The following is a 19,110-nucleotide window of genomic DNA, read 5'->3' as shown; positions in this document are numbered from 1 at the left end:
CTTTTTTTATTTTGTTATATGTGTCATTTGATTAGACAATATGAAGGCTTATAAAGGTATACATATTCACTTTTATATGGCCAGGGGAATTAGCTCATTTTGGACTAGGTTATGACCTACCAAATTGTGCATGTTATGTTCCAATGTTCTTATGATGATTAAATATGTTGTGTTACAATTAGTCATATATAATATGACCAAATCACATGGGGTGGTTAGGCCACAATTTGGCAATGAGTCAAGATAACAATCCAAACTTAATTGAGTTACAAGTCATGGAAATCCTTAATATAAAGGGGATAACCTAGCATTTATAAAAACCGATGAGATGAGGTTTACATGCAATGAGGCATATTAAGGTCATTTAAGAGTATAATTAGACCATGTTAAGTGTTATTGAAAACTATAAGTGGATATGAATGTTAGAGGGTGACCAAAGGCTTGGAAAATAGCCCAATAAGGTCCACATGAGTAGACACACGGGCGTGTATCTAGGCCGTGTGTGATACACGGATAGCCTCATGGGCATGTAGTCTGTCCGTGTGTCCCCTGCACATGGTAGTAAACACATGAGTAGAGGTACGACCGTGTGTCTTAACCGTATGGAGGGCATGGCCTAGCACACGGGCGTGTGTCTTGGCCGTGTGCCCCTAAATGCATGCTGATGTCATAAATAGAATGCTCGAGTTTTTGGACACGGGCGACCACACGAGTGTGTCAAGGCCGTGTGAAGGACATGGGCCAGAGACACGGGCGTGTGCTTGGCCTTGTAAAAACCCCTGTAGGTTTGATATAAGAAATAAATTTAATAAATTCCACACGGGTAGGGGACATGAGCGTGTCCCAAAGCACACGGGCGTGTGCATTGCCTCCACACGGGCGTGTGAGGCTTAACCTAGCAAATTTTCGAAGAACTTTCTCAAGTTCTCGGTTTGATTCTGGGTCATTCTCAATGTATGTTTAGGGTCTCGTAGGCCCATAATAAGGACACAAAGATGTTGTCTGATTGGTTTTAAATTTGGAACGAAATTTTATGACCTATATTTTTCAAAAATGTCCGAGTATGTGTTTGGTAATGCCTCGTGTCTGGTCCCAGTCTCGGGAATGGGTAAGGGGTGTTACATATAAATTCATACATTTCATTTCAGCATGTATACAAAGCATTTAATTAAAATTAAATACGTCTATTTGCTTATAAACTTACCTCGGACGATACAAAATGGAATAGGGCAACTAGTCGACAACTTTCGTTTTCCCCCGATCCAAATCTGATTTCTTTGGTTCTTGATCTAAGCATATTCAAATTAAGCTCATTCAAACATATTTTCATTCAATTTAGTCCAAAAACACATAAATGGGAAAATTATCAATTTACCCCTAACATTTACAGTTTTTACAATTTAGTCCTTATTGCACAAAACACAAAATATACAAAATTTCGATATACCCATGTTGGGCCGAATTTTACCCATACTCATACAAGTCGATATATTTCATTTATTTTACATTTTAGTCCCTCAAATTATTATTTTTACAATTTAGTCCTAATTACTCAAAATTATCAAAAACTCCAATACAAAATATGTTAATCTAAAACATATCTTTCATATTTCATCATCAAACAACAAAAATCACAAGCTCTCAACCATGGCATAACTCAAAATATTCACCAAAATAAAAAATTTAAGCATGGGTTTTGTAGTACTGGAAGCAACGATCTCAAAAACGTAGAAATTATCAAAAATCGAGCTAAACACATACCTTGATTGAGCTTGAGAATGGTTGAACTAGGTTTTTTTTTCCTTTCTCTTTTCTTTTTTTTTAGTTTCGGTCAAAAGATGATATTATAAAACCATATTATAAGGTTTTATGTTTTATTATTCATATATTATTTCATATTTTACTATTTTGCCCTTTTAAATTAATACCAAAAACATGCATAATAAGGGTACATTCGGCCATCACTAAGTCCAAAGGGTTATTAGCAACATAAATGCTTCAATTTAGAAAGCCACTAACAATTCGGCCCTTATACATAAAACTACCAAAATTTTAATTTACGCGATTAAGTCCTTTTATTTAATCGGACACCCAAATGATAAAATTAAATCACGAAAATTTCACAGATATAAATTCACACAAAATAAACAAAGAAAATAATTTTAAAATATTTTTCTGACTCAGATTTGTGGTCCCGAAACCATCGTTCCGATTAGGGTCTAAATCGGGCTGTTACAACTCTCCCCTCTTAGGGATTTTTGTCCCCAAAAATCTTACCGGTGAATAGGTTTGGATAACATTCTCTTATTGCATCCTTAGGCTCCCACATTGCTTCCTCAACTCCGTGTTTATGCCACAGTACTTTAACTAACGGAATTTTCTTATTTCGTAACTCTTTAATCTTGTGAGCCAAAATACGAATTGGTTTTTCCTCGTATGTCATATCGGGCTTAATCTCAACCTTAGCCGGACTAATCACATGTGAAGGTTCAGATAGATATCTTTGAAGCATCAAAACATGGAATATATTGTGGATCTTTTATAGCTCAGATGGCAACAACAGTCTATAAGCAACCGGCCCGATGTGTTCTATTACCTCATACGGCTAATAAACCTCGGACTCAATTTCCCTTTGCGGCCAAACCTAAGTATCTTCTTCCATGGTGAGACTTTCAAAAAGACTTTATTTCTGATCTAAATCTCTATATCTTTACGTTTGAAGTCCGTATATGATTTCTGACGGTCTGATGTTGCTTTTGGACTTTCTCGAATCACTTTCACCTTATGTTCAGTCTCTCTAATCAAATCGGCTCCGTGTATCTTACTTTCACTGAGCTTAGTCCAATACAAGGGTGTATGACATTTACGACTGTACAAAGCTTCATAAGGTTCCATCTTGATACTCGACTAAAAGCTATTATTATACGCAAATTCAATCAGGGGTAGGTATCATTCTCATGTACCTTCAAACTCGAGAATGCAACATCTCAACACATCCTCAAGTATCTGAATGGTTCACTAGGATTGACCATCTATCAGTGGATGAAAAGCAGTGCTGAAATGTAATTTTGTATCTAGTTCATCTTGCAGTTTTTTCCAAAATTGCGATGTAAACCTTGGATCTCTATCTAAAACAATAGAAATAGGCACCCCGTGTAATCTCACAATCTGAGAAACATACAATTCGGCTAGCTTATCAAGTGAGTAATCTGTACGAATCGGAACAAAATGAGCCAGCTTAGTTAATCTATCCACGATAACCCAGATTGCATCTTTCTTGCTCGGTGTCAACGGTAATCTAGGTACAAAATCCATAGTAACTCTGTCCCATTTCCACTCCAGTACCATAATCGGTTGAAGCAATCCAGAAGGTACCTGATGCTCGGCTTTTACTTGTTGACAGACTAAGCATTTCGAAACAAAGTCAGAAATGTCTCGTTTCATACCATGCCACCAGTAAAGTTGTTTTAGATCATTGTACATCTTCGTACTACCTGGGTGAACAGAAAACCGATAGCGGTGAGCTTCATTCAAAATCATCTAAATCAACTCTGAATTCCTCGAGACACATATTCAGTTTCTGAATCTGAAACAGTCATTAGGATCAACTCAAAACTCTGAATAAGCATTTAAATCACATTGAGCTTGTTTTTCTATTAACTCATTATCAACCTTCTGGGCATCACAAATTTGTTGAAAAAATAACGATCTTGCTTTTAATTCAGCCATTATCGAACCATCCTCGGACATAGCCATATGCACATTCATTGCACACAAAGTAAACAGTGATTTCCAGCTTAAAGCATCAGCAACAACATTAGCCTTTCCTGGGTGGTAGTCAATCACAAGCTCGTAGTCTTTTAGTAACTCTAACCATCGAATTTGTCTCAAATTCAAATCATTCTGAGTCATCAAGTATTTCAGGCTTTTGTGATCAGAATAAACATGAGATTTTTCACCGAACAGATAGTGGCGCCATATCTTCAATGCAAACACAATAGCTGCCAATTCTAAGTCATGTGTCGGATAGTTCCTTTCATGTGGCTTTAATTGTCTCGAGGTATAAGCTATAACTTTGTCTTCCTGCATCAAAACACAACCCAAGCCATTTAAAGATGCATCATTATAAATAACAAATTCTTTACCTGATTCTGTCTGAACTAGTACTAGAGCTTCGGTCAAAAGGATTTTCAACTGATCAAAACTTTTCTGGAACTTTTCTGACCACTCAAACTTAACATCTTTCTGTAATAGTTTTGTCATCGGGGCTGCAATCATAGATAAGCCTTTCACGAACTGTCGATAGTAACCAGCAAGTCCCAGAAAACTTCGATCTTCGGAAACATTCCTCGGGGGTTTCCAATCAAGTATAGCTGAAATTTTACTCGGATCAACCCGAATACCTGATGCTGATACAACATGACCCGGAAAATTGATTTTGCTTAACCAGAACTCACATTTACTGAATTTCGCATACAACTATTTATCTCGCAAAGTCTGTAATATAAGTCTCAGATGTCTGGCATGTTCGGTTTCATCAGAGGAGTAGATCAAAGTGTCATCTATGAACACAACCACAAACTGATCCAAGTACTGTCTGAAGATCCTATTTATCAAATCCATAAAAACAGCAGGTGTATTAGTAAGTCCGAAAGGCATAACCAAAAACTCATAGTGTCCATAACTTGTTCGAAATGCAGTCTTTGGCACATTGGAGTCTTTAACTCACAACTGATAATAGCTAGATCTCAAATCTATCTTCGAAAACACTGTAGCCCTTTTCAACTGATCAAACAAATCATCAATCCACGGTAATGGATATTTATTCTTTATAGTCACCTTATTGAGCTGTCTATAATAAATGCACATTCTCATAGTTCCATCTTTCTTTTTCACAAACAACACTGGTGCACCCCAAGGTGAGAAACTCGGTCGCGCGAAACCTCTATCTGTCAACTCTTGCAACTGAGCTTTCAATTTTTTTAATTCTGTAGGTGCCATTCTGTACGGAGCTATGGATATCGAACTTGTCCCAGGCATTAACTCAATACCTAAACTCTACCTCTCGGATAAGTGGCAAACCCGGTAATTCTTCAGGAAACACATCCGGATACTCACATACAACAGGTACTGGTTCAATGTTTCTTTCGGCCACTTTACTATCAAGTACATATGCAAAATAAGCTTCGCAACCTTTTCTCACATATTTCTAAGCTAACATCGAAGAAATTATTGTTGGTAACCCATTCAGATCATTAGATTCAATCCGAATACTCTCATCATTCTGGCACCGTAAATCAATAGTCTTTCTTTTGCAGTTTACCAGAGCATCATGCAAAGTCAACCAGTTCATACCCAAAATTATGTCGAACTCATCAAATGGCAACAATATCAAATCAGTCGGAAAACATGAATCTCGAACCATCAAGGGGCAAATTCTTACACACTTTGTCAACCATAACACACTGGCCCAAGGGATTTGACACTCTAATCACAAACTCAGTAGACTCAACAGGCAAAGTCTTACTGAATACTAATGTCTCGCACACATACAAATGAGTAGAACCAAGATCAATCAATGCAATTACATTAGTATCATAAAGAGTGAATATACCAATAATAACATCTAGGGATGAAGCCTCCTCTCGTACGCGAATAGCATAGGCTCTGGCAGGTGCACGTGCCTCAGATCAACTACTGTATCTTTAGTCCCTCTCTGACTGCCACTCGTATTACCTGTATTTCTGGGTAGTCTACCTCGAGCTGCAGTATTTCCCGATCTCATATTCTGCACTGGATTTTCTTCAGCTAACACTGGGCAATCACGAATATAATGATCCAATGATCCACATTTAAAACAAGCCTGATCATGCAACCTGCAATTGTCAGGATGTCGTTTGCCGCAATGTTTACATTCGAGTTGATTTAATCTAACATTCCCCACACTAGCTACTGAGGTAGCTCTCAAGTTCATAAGTGGTCTACTCTGATCCCGTCTAGAATAACCCGAAGTGGATTTAGAACAGTTGAAATCATCTCGAAACTTCTTTGGTGCCGACTAAAATGACTTATCGGATGTTCTTTTACGTGCATCTCTAGCTTCAAACTCAGCTTTTCTTTTCTCTTTCCCAAGCTCCTCAGCTTTACAGGCTCGCTCAACCAGTACTACAAACTCTTTTATCTTAAGTATGCCAACTACTAGTTTAATGTCTTCATTCAGCCTATCTTTAAATCTTTTATACATTATGGCTTCAGTAGAAACACACTCTCGGGCATACCGACTGAGTCTCACAAATTTTCGCTCATACTCTGTCATGGTCATCCGACCTTGTTTCAACTCTAGAAATGCTTTACGCTTCTGGTCAATAAATCTATGACTGATATATTTCTTACGGAACTCAGTCTGAAAAAACTCCTAGTTAACCCACTCTTTCAGAACCACTGATACTAGAGTATTCCACCAGTGATATGCTGTGTCTCGAAGCAAAGATATGGCATATTTCAAACACTCATCTGGGGTATAGGACAGCTCATCAAATGCACAGATAGTATTATCAAGCCAAAAATCAGCCCGCTCAACATCATCATCATCAGTAACCTTAAATTACTCGGCCCTATGTTTTCTGATTTTATCAACAGGTGGCTTATATAATCTCAACGGATCACTTACTTGAGGTACAGCAGGCATCGAAGATGGATTAGTCGGGGTGGAGGTTGTTGTGCGGCCAGGTTAGTCCGGATATACTGAGTAAACTAGTCATTCATCATTTGGTAAAAGGCTTGTCTAGCCTCTCCTTCCTGGTTACTCAAAATCGGTCGAGAATCAGCTGGCACTGTCCCTTGCGCAGGAGCAGATGCTACACTCTCGACATCATCAACTACAGCTCTGTCAGGATCTATTTACTATATGAAAACACATTGTTAAATGTCAAAAGTCATCAAAAACACATTGTTAAATGTCAGAAGTCATCACACTATCGCAGTATATAATATGGCATGTACAGGTAGACTCACAAACGCTATGTTAGCCCTAGAACCGACTAAACCGTAACTCTGATACCAATAAAATGTAACACCCCTAACCCGTATCCGTCACCGGACTAGGGTTATAAAGTATTACTAATCATATCACAGTTCTTACAAATATGCATTACATTTTATAATTCAAAAATTTACTCACATTAATGCTAGTAATATTTTTTAATATCGAATTCTAAATTTCATATCATTCATCATTTCAAAACGCAACCCAACCTATACATGCCATAATTCAGATTTGACTTATAAAGGTACCAAAATAGCTGAGAATGTGATGAAACTTTGCTGACAGTCCCCGAGCTGGTAGCTTGACTCCAAAGCTTATAAAATAGAAACACACATATACATAAAGTAAGCTATTTATAGCTTACTAAGTCATAAGCAAATGAGTAATCCAAAAATATCATCAATTAATTAAACTAAGCCAAAACACATTATTATAAAACACTTAGATTCAAACCTATAAAATCTATTTCATATATATATTCATTCATATTTGTCACTTTGACCCTATGATTATATCGCCATGTTATCCCATTATCAATTAACTTTCGAAGCCAAATAATTATTATCAACCTAGTTCACATGCACACAAATACACAAACTCATGTGTCATCATATAATTTCATATGCATTTTAGTTATGTAGCCAAATACATGTATTCATACATGCATATAATTTAAACTCATTTTAATACTATTCACAAGGCCGAGTACACTTACCTAATTCACATGTAACCTTCAATTGCATTATGCATAATTTGAAATAAGTACCAAATTACTCACTTACCTTATTTTAAATATACAACAAGCCAATTCGTACCTGGCCTTTTATCTTATCTTACACATTCGAACACAACTTGTCTTTTCCCGATGAACCATTCGGAATTGGATAGGACACTCGGATAATCACATATATTGTACAATGCCAACGTCCCAGACATAGTCTTACATGTAATCACATATCAATGCCACTATCCCAGACAGGGTTTTACTCCCACACATATATCGGAATCACATATCGATGCCATGGTCTTACTCGCACACGTATATCGGAATTCTATGTCATTACATATGTATCCTAACTATTCCTAAGGTTCATACGGGGCTTTCGAACGTCGTAACTCGATCGAAATGAATTCGAAAATATAGTAGCCAAGCTTATTCACATTCGGATATAGCATATATAAATTCATACATTTCATTTAAGCATGTATACAGAGCATTTAATTAAAATTAAATACGTCTATTTGCTTATAAACTTACCTCGGACGATACAAAATAGAATAGGGCAGCTAGTCGACAACTTTCGTTTTACCTCGATTCAAATCTGATTTCTTTGGTTCTTGATCTAAAAATATTCAAATTAAGCTCATTCAAACACATTTTCATTCAATTTAGTCCAAAAACACATAAATGGGCAAATCACCATTTTACCCCTAACATTTACACTTTTTACAATTTAGTCTCTATTACACAAAACACAAAATATACAAAATTTCAATATACCCATGTTGGGCCGAATTTTACCCATACTCATACAAGTCGATATATTTCATTTATTTCACATTTTAGTCCCTCAAATTATTATTTTTTCAATTTAGTCCTAATTACTCAAAATTATCAAAAACTCCAATACAAAACAGGTTAATCTAAAACATATCTTTCATATTTCATCATCAAACAACAAAAATCACAAGCTCTCAATAATGGCATAACTCAAAATATTCACGAAAATCAAAAATTTAAGCATGGGTTTTGTAGTACTCGAAGCAACGATCTCAAAAACGTAGGAATTATAAAAAATCGAGCTAAACTCGTACCTTGATTGAGCTTGAGAATGGCCGAACGAGGTTTTTTTCTTTCTCTTTTCTTTTGTTTTAGTTTTGGTCAAAATATGATATTATAAAACCATATTATAAGCTTTTATGTTTTATTATTCATATATTATTTCATATTTTACTATTTTGCCCTTTTAAAATTAATAAAAAAAAACATGCTTAATAAGGGTACATTCGGCCATCACTAATTCGAAAGGGTTATTTGAAACATAAATGTTTCAATTTAGAAAGCCACTAACAATTTGACCCTTATACATTAAACTACCAAATTTTTAATTTAATCGATTAAGTCCTTTTATTTAATCGGACACCCAAACGATAAAATTAAATCATGAAAATTTCACAGATATAAATTCACACAAAATAAACATAGAAAAAAATTTAAAATATTTTTCTAACTCAGATTCATGGTCCCAAAACCACTGTTCTGCTTAGGGTCTAAATTGGGCTGTTATAGTTGTTTTTGCTCGATTCATTAGGGGTTACTGTGTTTCGGGCGCTGGTCTTGTACGTCCTACCGGTGGCTGGGTTTTCAGCATGTGTTGCGGTTACTTGACAGCTAGTATAAGCAGCATCGTGTAGCTATGTCCTGACTGACAGCTTGTGTGAGCAGACCCATTTATGGCTCGAGAGAGAGCATTGATACGAGATATGAGATAGTAGTTGTCTCGACCACATGAAAGTATGAAAAGGTATAAGTTGATGATGTTTGAAATATGCTTAGCCATATGCATTTATGCGATTTTCCTGCATATCCAATATTATTCTAGTGGTTTAACGGGTATAAAAAAGGGAAGGTTCGACAAATGCTTCAATAAGTGTTGCTATGAAAGTATGAAAAGGTATGAGTTGATGATGTTTGAAATATGCTTAGTCATATCCTTGAAAATATGAATGCTTATAAGTAGTGTGTACAAAAGCTATGATGTTTTGAGATGATTTCCCAAGCTATGTGATTATCTAACTTGAAAGGTTGTTGTTGCTTAGGCTAATGCCAAGTCATGTTAGATTATCTCAAATTGTTTTTATGATTATAAATTGAAATAGTAAGCTTTGTTTATAAATTACGAACTTACTAAGCATTATATGCTTACTTTATGTTATTTCTTTTGTGCTTCTAGTTAATCAAAAACTCATTTAGATTGGAAGTTTTCTGAGATCCATCACACTATCCATTGGTTATGTCGGTATATTTTGACGATTTTGAGTCATGGTTATAATGGCATGTATCGGCATTTTGTTTAATGATTTTAGCCATTATGTGTGGCTTGTATATGTGTTATTTTGGTTGATGAACTAGTTGGTATGGAATTAAAATTATATGGTATTTTGTGTGGTTAAGTTAATGGTAAGAAAATGTTGATGGAAATGGTATGGTAGCTTTGAATGTAGTTGGTTTTGGTCTAATTGGTAAGATGTATGATAGGTATGCAAATAATAATAATGGTACTTATTGCGTATATATTTTGGTGTATGAACAATATGTCAAATGTGGCTTTATGGTTGTCCAATTGGTATGATTTGGACATGAATGAATTGGATAATTGTTTAGATAAATTTGATTGTAGAAGTTGATGTGTCATTTTGGCATATTGGTTGTATGGTTAGTTTTAGGTTATTTAAGTTTGAATTTTGCATATGTTAAATGAGTTTTGGGTGCTTGATTATAGGTGTTTTTGGCTTATATAAGTGGTATGAATTTGGGTAAGAAAAAAGGCTTGAAAATTACCTAATTTTTGTCCACACGGGCAGAGACATGGGCTTGTGTCTCAACCGTGTGTGCCACACAGCCAAGCGACATGACCATGTGTCCCCTACTGCTTTCAAAGGCTTACAAGGCAGGCATTACATGGCCTAACACATGGCCTGGCACACAGGCGTGTGGCTTTGCCGTGTGGCCCAAGTTAGTTAGTTACACGGGTACGAACACAGCCGTGTGTCCCTATTTCGAATGCCCACACAGCCTAAAGCACGGGCATGTCTCTTGGCCACGTGACTTCTGCAGTTTGAAAATTTTTAACTTTTTTTGTAAATTTTCATATGTTTTTTATTTAGTCCCGATTCATTTCTAATGTCTTTTTAGAGCCTCGAGGGCTCGTAAAAGGGACCGTATGTATGATTTTAGTTGATGTTGCTATGATTTATGTGATGAATTGTTAATGTTAACTAAATGTTCATTGTATGATGTTACACTCTAGTAACACTCTGTGGCCCTAATTCGGTGACAGATACGGACTAAGGGTGTTACACTCAATCTAATGAACCTTCGGTCAAAAAGTTCCTAAAGTTGAGCTTTTAGCTCCAAAAGCTCCTTAGGTGTCATGCGATAAGGTGAAATGGACACCAGAGCAGTACCTGGTAACAGTTCAATGCCGAAATCAACCTCCATGTCTGGATGTACACCTGGCAACTCCTCAGGAAAGACATCTGGGAAGCCGCTCACATTACGGATATCTCTAACAGAAAGCTTTGCAGAAATAAAACCAGATAGAAAGGCTAGGTATGCTTCGCAACCTTTTCGAACTAGTTTTTTAGATACAAGGGTGAAGATCACATTAGAGAGATAATTTTGACGCTCACCGATCATAATAATCTCACTTTCCTCACTGTTTCTCAAAGTATCCCTCTTAAAGGAACAATCTAACGGAGTCGGTGTTACATGTGTCAATCCCTTCCTAGAATTAGATCGAGCTCACCAAACGGTAATTCTATTAAATTTTAGCCAGAAACACAATGCCTTTAATCTCTAACAAAACCTATCTATATATCTTATCAACTCAAACCGACTGACTTAAAGGACTAATTACAGAAATCTCTTTAGCAGTACACTCAGCGAAAATACCCAATTTCACAAATATAGTACTAGATACATATGAATGTGTAAACCCAATATCAATCAGAAAAAAGTAAGGAATAGTATGAATAAAGAATGTACTCGCTATAACATTTGCATCATTTTTATCCTCACGGTGCCTCGTCGCGTACACCAAAATAGGCTATCATGCCTCAATCTAACTCACACCTCTACCCAGTGCTCACCGACCTCTACCAGAACCATTACCACCCTTGGCCAAATCACGACCTCTAGGTGGCTGTTGAGCTACTCTCGGAGGCTGAATGGGCCCCAGAGCTGGAGCTGTGCAGAAGCGAGAACCTAATCAAATCGATAAGGGCAATCCTGAATGCGGTGCTCAATTGACCCACATCGGAGGCAAGCTCCTAAATTCCTCCATCACTCGCCTGGATGGTGCCTCCCACAGTCACCACAGTTCTGAATCTTAGTTGGTGCAGTTGGTGTCTTGGCCCTCAGAGGCCTATCAAACCTTGCCTATTTCTTACGGAGCTAAATAGATCTAGAGGGACTCGAATCCCTCTTAACCTTACCTTGACCTCTTTCACGGTCTCTCCTCTCACACTTAGTGCGCTTTACCTCTTCCGCTATCTTCGTCTTGTCAACCAAGGCTGCAAACACTCGTTCCTTTTGAGGAGCTATCAGAACTCGCAAGTCATATCACAAACCCTCTTCAAGCTACACACTTTTATCATAATCTATCGATACCAAAGCTCGAGCATATTTGCTCAGTCTCAGAAACTTTCGTACTCAACCACAAACCTCTCACATTGAACCAGGCTTATAAACTTACGCCTACGAGCCTTCACATAGCTCGTTCCCACGTACTTACTCTGGAAAGCATTCTTGAAAAATCTGAGTTACTCTATTTGGGCTGATTGCCTTGCTCAACCGTCAACAACCACTGATACACTTCATCTCGGAGTAGAGATACGGCACCCCTCAATTTTTGAGCAGGAGTGCAGTCAATGTCATTCATAATGCATTTAATGGCTTCCAATTAGTACTCAGCCATTGTAGGGACGACTCTATTGAAACCCCTAAATAACACAGCATCATTCGACCGGAGTCGTTCGGTAACCGACCCTCAACCACCAGATCCAGAGCGGGTCCCGGTGACTCTCTCTAACATACGCAACATAGCTTAGGACAACACGTCATACCTGGCTATCGGAGTCTAAAACCTAGTCTCGACAGTAGGAGCACCAACTGTCTTGCTAGTCTCTAGATTGGGTATATTGCCCATAAAGGATGACTCTACTCGAGCTCTTCCTCGACGCCTATGACGCCCATGAGAACCACGTCCACGACTACTGCGCGAACTCATTATCTCACTTATCTACAATACCATAAGTTCACAGATCAGCTCAAAATTCTCATTAGATGTCTTTTTTTACAATTCATAGTATAGCTTTTATCTGAAACTAACAAATTTAGTTACTAAAGTATTTTCTAGCTAAATAGTATAACTAAAGCAGAAGTACTTACAGGTTCAATGCTAGAGGCTTTATCTTTTAAAAAAAATTAGTTTTCAGAGTTACTCAAATAAGTTTTTCATTTTACATCCATTTTAACACAAAATAAGAGCCTAGAAATACAACCCAAGTGTTGTAAACCTAGCTTTGATACCACTAAATGTAACACCCTATACTTGGTCTACACGTTAAGACCAAGTTTAAAGAGTTACATTAAACATTTTTAAGAAAAATCATCTTTTATAAACGTAGTTTGAAACAGTTCGAAACTGTCTAACAAATTATAAACGATCATAAACCCAGTCGATAAAAAAATAGTCTTAAAAGTCATAATACGAAGAAAATACTAAAAATACTGATAACATAAAGATGATAAAGCAGAATGACCGAGATTCCACTACACTGACCCGATCAAGACTGTGAGTTACCTGTAATTCAGTCAACAGACAAAATGAGTTGATAACTCAATGTGTGTAACAGATATAAATTCAAACAGAATCATAAATATAACAGTAAATTCCCAAATTTGTGTTCAAAATCAGAATTAGAGGATATTTAGTACAGTCTCAATAGATCAGACGGAAGACAGAACAATCCAAATTTAGATAGAGAACATATAAAAAAACAGATGTATTTTTCCTACCCTATCCGTTACACACTATCTCCGATCAACCCAACACACCATAAAAGGTATTTAATACCCATCCAGCCCTACACACCATATAGTGTCAGTACGACATGTTCAACATGATTGTAGACTAACTGCCAGATCAGATTGCGATAAAACACCAGATTCATATATAGATTGTGGCTTAACCACTGAACCAGAACAGATCACTTCCTCTTTTACACAATTTCCACCCAATGCAGATGCAGATTATAGATGTCAAATATCAAGGACATACACACAGTTATCCAGATACAGTTCATAATTAGATAGTATAGATCAATATCATTAACAATCATCGCATTCAGTATACGTTATGATAATCAATTACTCAATCTCAAATCATTGGATAACGACTTATACGGTCTAATTCAGATCATACAGACCCTACAGAAGGCCTACATTTTAGTCGAACGATGCTTACGACTTTAAAGAAAAATTTCAGTACTTTGGCCCACTTGCTTATGTAGACTTACATGGCCTGGCACATGCCCGTGTGGCCCTTTTTATGTCACAAACGGCCAGGCACACAACTATGTGGATCAAAATAGTGACTTACACGGTCTAGCACACGACTACACGCATGCCCGTGTGACTTAAAACTCTAAATATATCTCACACAGCCTGGACAAACGCTCATGTCTATAGCCTGTGTGACTCTAATTCACAAACAGTGAGTTACATAGCCTGAACACAGGCCCATATCCCTGGCCTGTGTGACTCTAATTTATAAACAGTGAGTTACATAGCCTCACACACGGCCGTGTGACGTCGACCGCCATATTTTTCGGCAATCAAAATTTGCAGAAATTTTGGTTTTCTGTTTCAGACCTAATAGAGTTTCGATGTAGAAACGATATAAGTGATCTCAAATCCTAAATCAACAACCAATTGCTCAATTCACAATTTTAATCAAGACAAATCACACAAAATAGTGTTCAATTGTCTATGTTGAAAACTTCGACGCAAAACTTCCCTAAAACATACTAATGCTTACCGATAAACAAACAGTCACAGACTGAAACTAAATCGCTGGAGGAATACTCTTCTCGACACCTTCGCTTAAAAAGAAACAACTGAAGTAATTATTAAGAAATTTGAAGTAATAAACATGAATACTCAATCTCAAATAGAACAGACGGAACCTCGTGAATTAGAAGTAGACAACAAGAATAACTTATGAAGAACCCCTTCAATTGAACAATGAACAACGTAGAACCTTCAATTTAATTCGATAGCAAAATCACGGTGACAAGTAAAAAGAAAAGCAAAAGTGAGAAGAAGAAGAAGAAGAAGAAGAAGAAGAAGAAGAAAAACAGTAACCAGAACCTAGAGAAGAAGAACGTCGAAGAAAAACAGATTTTGAGAGAAACTAAATTACTTTAAAAATAAAACTAATTACTAGAAAGTGCAAAAATACTATTTCAATGCGTACGCAGAAACTCAAACTCAAGGCCGGAAATAATCAAATGCTTAACCATTGAACCAGCAGACTCATTCTTAACACAAAATCGCATCAAATTAAACTTAAGTTGAGAAAACAAGAGTTGGGGTTAAACCAAAATAAATAGCAAAATTCAAAAAGAAAGACTTGAACCCCCGATTTCAAATGTGCAAGTAAAACATTAACCACTAAAGCAAATTGTTAATTATTGACAAAACTTAACGACATACATTCAAAATTTCGGGGTGTTACAAATAAACTGACCCTCAAATCGCAACTATGTTGTCTTTAGATGTGTTCATATATTGGGCTTAAAATTTTATATTTGCTCAAGCTTGGCTTAACTCGAAATATGAACTTAAAATTTTGCCCAAATTAATTCATATTTGAAATGGCTAACTCAAACCCATCTTAGACTCACCCATATATATATTTAAATTTTTTATATTATTTTAAATTTAATATTTAATAGTTATATTTTTTTTTCATTTATTGAAAATTTCTGTATAAACAACTTTATATTGTTTGTGTACATTACAAGGTTATATATTACTTATATATATTAATTAATTTTTTAATCATAATGGTACATCAAATTATCAACATTTATATATTTTATCAATTTACTAATTATTATTTTTAGTTAAAATTAACTATTAATCTTTAAAAAAATTTAATAGAAATATTAACTAAAACAATAATTTTATTATCGAACTTGACATAAAAATCTGTGGAACAGTCCACTTCTAACATAACCAAAATAAAAAATCTTACAATCTCAAATTCAAAATTTTTTATTTGTTTATTTGACTTGCCATATATGTAATATTGATGATTGAATTAAATTTTTTTATTTTTAAAATACTACATAATCCACTTTAATATAAGGCGTTGACAAGACTTGAAGAGAAACTAAATAATTGAGATTAAAATAGAGAATAAATTTTAAAATATTTTATTTTTGGTGTTGAATGTAAGGAGTAGAGCATAATTAGAAAGAAAACTTAGGCATCTATAATCAATGAAAATAAACTGCTATAATTGTACACATTATAAAATTAAGATCTGTTTTATATAATTTTAAAAAATAAAATAAAAGGGAAAGAATATGAATAGCACAGAGTGGTGACAGCACATTGATAAATGGATCCCAAAAGTAGGACCCTCTCTTACTCCTCCACTTTCACAGTTCCCTTCTTCCTAACCTAAACCTGTTGATGCGGTTAATCCTTCACCTTCACTTGAGTTTATGACCGTTTGAGAATCTGAAAACAATGCTTCTGTAAATTCATATTAATGAATATTTAACACTCAAATACATGACAAAACCCCCTTTTTTTTAAAGTCTTGTTTTGCTCAGTTTCCCACAGCAGCACTTAGGGTGTATTTATTTTTAAGGCTTACTATTGTAATAAAAAGAGGCTTATATATCATATCATATACCCACCATACCATTATCACCAGTAAGTCACTACCTCTACCCACCGTCGTACCGTTTTCTTTTCTTTTTTTTTTTCTCTTAATATTCTGTCTAGAACTCTCCATTTTCTCTTGTGCTGTCTTTGGTTTCTCTTTATTTTTCCTCTCTAAATCTCTGCATCATCATCGATCATGTCTCTTTTAATCTCCCTACTCATGTTCTTAGCCATGACTGGCCATTCAAGTAAGTTCTTTGCTTCTTTTTTGGTGTTTTTCCCTTCTTTTTTCAACTTGAGTCACCATAACTCAAGATTTCAGAGATGGGGTTTTTTTTGTTAGTTTGTTAAAAAGTTGACATATTTTTGTGTGTTGTGTATGTGTAGGTGCTACTTATTGCTTATGTAGAGATGGGTTAGGGGATCAAGCTCTTCAAAAGACCCTGGATTATGCTTGTGGAGCTGGAGCTGATTGTTCTGCAATTCTACAAAAAGGTGGTTGCTATAACCCCAACACTGTGAAAGATCACTGCAACTATGCTGTCAATAGTTATTTCCAAAAGAAAGGTCAAGCACAAGGAAGCTGTGATTTTTCAGGCACTGCTACTGTTAGTGCCGATCCTCCTTCAAGTAACTCCCTTAAGCCCTTGCTTTGTTTCTTTATTTCCTTCCATTTTGAACTTTCTCTAACTTTTCTTTGTGATTTGCAGATATTGCTTCTACTTGCAGCTTTCCCTCTAGGTATGCTTATTAAGATCAAACTTTATGCCGAAGGACTGAAAGTATACTTACAAATCATCTATAAAATGAAATTATTGCTAATGCTAGCCAGGGTGTTAACAAGTACTTGAACAACTACTTGAACCAACCCAGTTTAGCATTAAGATTAAACCTTTCAGCTTATTGAATCACATTTACATCCATGGAAGTTTCCTTTCTAATATATTTCAGTGAACCTTTTTTTAACAAAAAAAAAAAAAACTTTTTCATAAACTATTCTCTGATGTTATCTTTCTTTGATTTCTTGAAAAAGCATCTTTGTTGAAACAGCAAAATGAGCTGCCATGATGTTGAAATTTGTAAAAGTTAGTTGTCTTTTTTTAAACTTTACTAATTCCTTCTTGTTGGACATTTTGTCATGTTACCAATTTGCTTTCACAGCAAGATTGATTCCCTTTTAGATCAACCACGGTTTACTTTTTTTTTTTTAATTTGCAGTAGCACAGGCATGACCACACCAACTGGGACAACCACCGGCACACCAACCACCACTGGCTCAAGCACAGGGACTCCAAGCACAGTGTTTGGTGGTGCAGGGACAACCTTAGGTCCAACAGGGACAACAGCAACCGGCTTCAATGATCAAAGCAATGCTGTGGGTCTTTTCATAAAGAATATAAACTTTTTCTTCACTTTTGCTATTATGACCCTTTGCATTGTAGGGTTATCTTGGATTTGAAGAATTTGAAAGTGGGGATTTTGGGGGAGGGGGATTTGATCAGATTTTGGTATTGGCTTAGCAAATATTGACCATTGGTGTCTGTGGTGTGCATGATGGGAGCATCTATTAGTGACGAATCCCCCTAGTAGCACTTTTTCTGTTCTTTTTTTTTTCTTTCTCTTTTTTTGTATATGTAGAGAGGGCACTTTTTTTAATGGAAATTTGGTTAATAAAAAAATAAGTGTACTTTGTTGAATTGATGTGTAATGGTGTGTGGACCGTCAAAATTTTACTGAGATTTTATGTGCAATTAATGCATGACCTAGTTGTAGATTATATAAATTAATGAAAATTGTTTACTATGTTCTGGAATTCCAGATTGTGACTTGTGAGCTACCTATATAGCTATCCACTTCTTTCGGTTTACAGGTACACCAAAAGAATTGAGTATCCATGAAGTATTCTTATTTCTTTTTCTATTTTCTTCAAAAAAAAACTATACTTGTATTTATGGGTTTTTAGTTTTAATAAATAACAAAATAAAATGTTATTTTTCATTTTAAGTGTACCTAAAATTTACTTTTAAAATATGTTTTTACAATTGTTGAGTTTTTCTTTTAATAGTATATGCAAGATTTATTGAGCAATCATTTTGTGAAGACGTGCAAAGTATATTGTGCAATAAATTCATGCTGTAAAGACAGTTCAAGCTGTAAAGACATCAGCTTAGGTGTTACAATATTGCTAACAATTTCTTAACAATCTTGTGACATGATGAAACAGGAAGCGATCTATGGGTGTCAACTTTAAGTTGGCCTAAACCCTTTCTCTTTTTGTTTGGTTTCATTAAAAAAGGAATGTAAAAATTCATTCAAAATTCAACTCCCTTAAAATATTTTCATTTGTAATCCTTTTAGAAACATTCCACTATACGTAAAA

At 35.6% G+C, this 19,110-nt stretch overlaps 1 protein-coding gene across 2 annotated transcripts; it reads left to right on the top strand.

The window, feature by feature from the left end:
• Window positions 1-16,443: 16,443 nt before the first annotated feature.
• LOC107903421 (PLASMODESMATA CALLOSE-BINDING PROTEIN 3) lies at window positions 16,444-18,543 on the top strand. Of its 2 annotated transcripts, none has more exons than XM_016829461.2 (4): window positions 16,444-16,978; window positions 17,118-17,360; window positions 17,441-17,471; window positions 17,949-18,543. In XM_016829461.2, the coding sequence occupies exons 1-4, from the start codon at window positions 16,927-16,929 to the stop codon at window positions 18,187-18,189; spliced, it is 567 nt and encodes a 188-aa protein (XP_016684950.1). In that variant the 5' UTR covers window positions 16,444-16,926; the 3' UTR covers window positions 18,190-18,543. The 2 variants fall into 2 exon arrangements, with proteins under 2 accessions (XP_016684950.1, XP_040940245.1); XM_041084311.1 differs by having other exon boundaries at window positions 16,473-16,978; window positions 17,952-18,543.
• Window positions 18,544-19,110: the final 567 nt, after the last annotated feature.

Source organism: Gossypium hirsutum, chromosome A13, assembly GCF_007990345.1.
Source record: "Gossypium hirsutum isolate 1008001.06 chromosome A13, Gossypium_hirsutum_v2.1, whole genome shotgun sequence".
NCBI classification, from domain to species: Eukaryota; Viridiplantae; Streptophyta; class Magnoliopsida; order Malvales; family Malvaceae; genus Gossypium; species Gossypium hirsutum.
Note: the sequence above shows the minus strand (reverse complement) of the source record. Positions and strands in the feature narration are given on the sequence as shown.

Excerpts from the sequence above, each read along its gene's own strand:
- LOC107903421 (XM_016829461.2), top strand. The coding sequence starts at position 16,927 with ATGTCTCTTTTAATCTCCCTACTCATGTTCTTAGCCATGACTGGCCAT. Across the intron at positions 16,979-17,117 it reads AGCCATGACTGGCCATTCAA|GTGCTACTTATTGCTTATGT; the intron begins GTAAGTTCTTTG and ends GTGTATGTGTAG. Across the intron at positions 17,472-17,948 it reads ACTTGCAGCTTTCCCTCTAG|TAGCACAGGCATGACCACAC; the intron begins GTATGCTTATTA and ends TTTAATTTGCAG.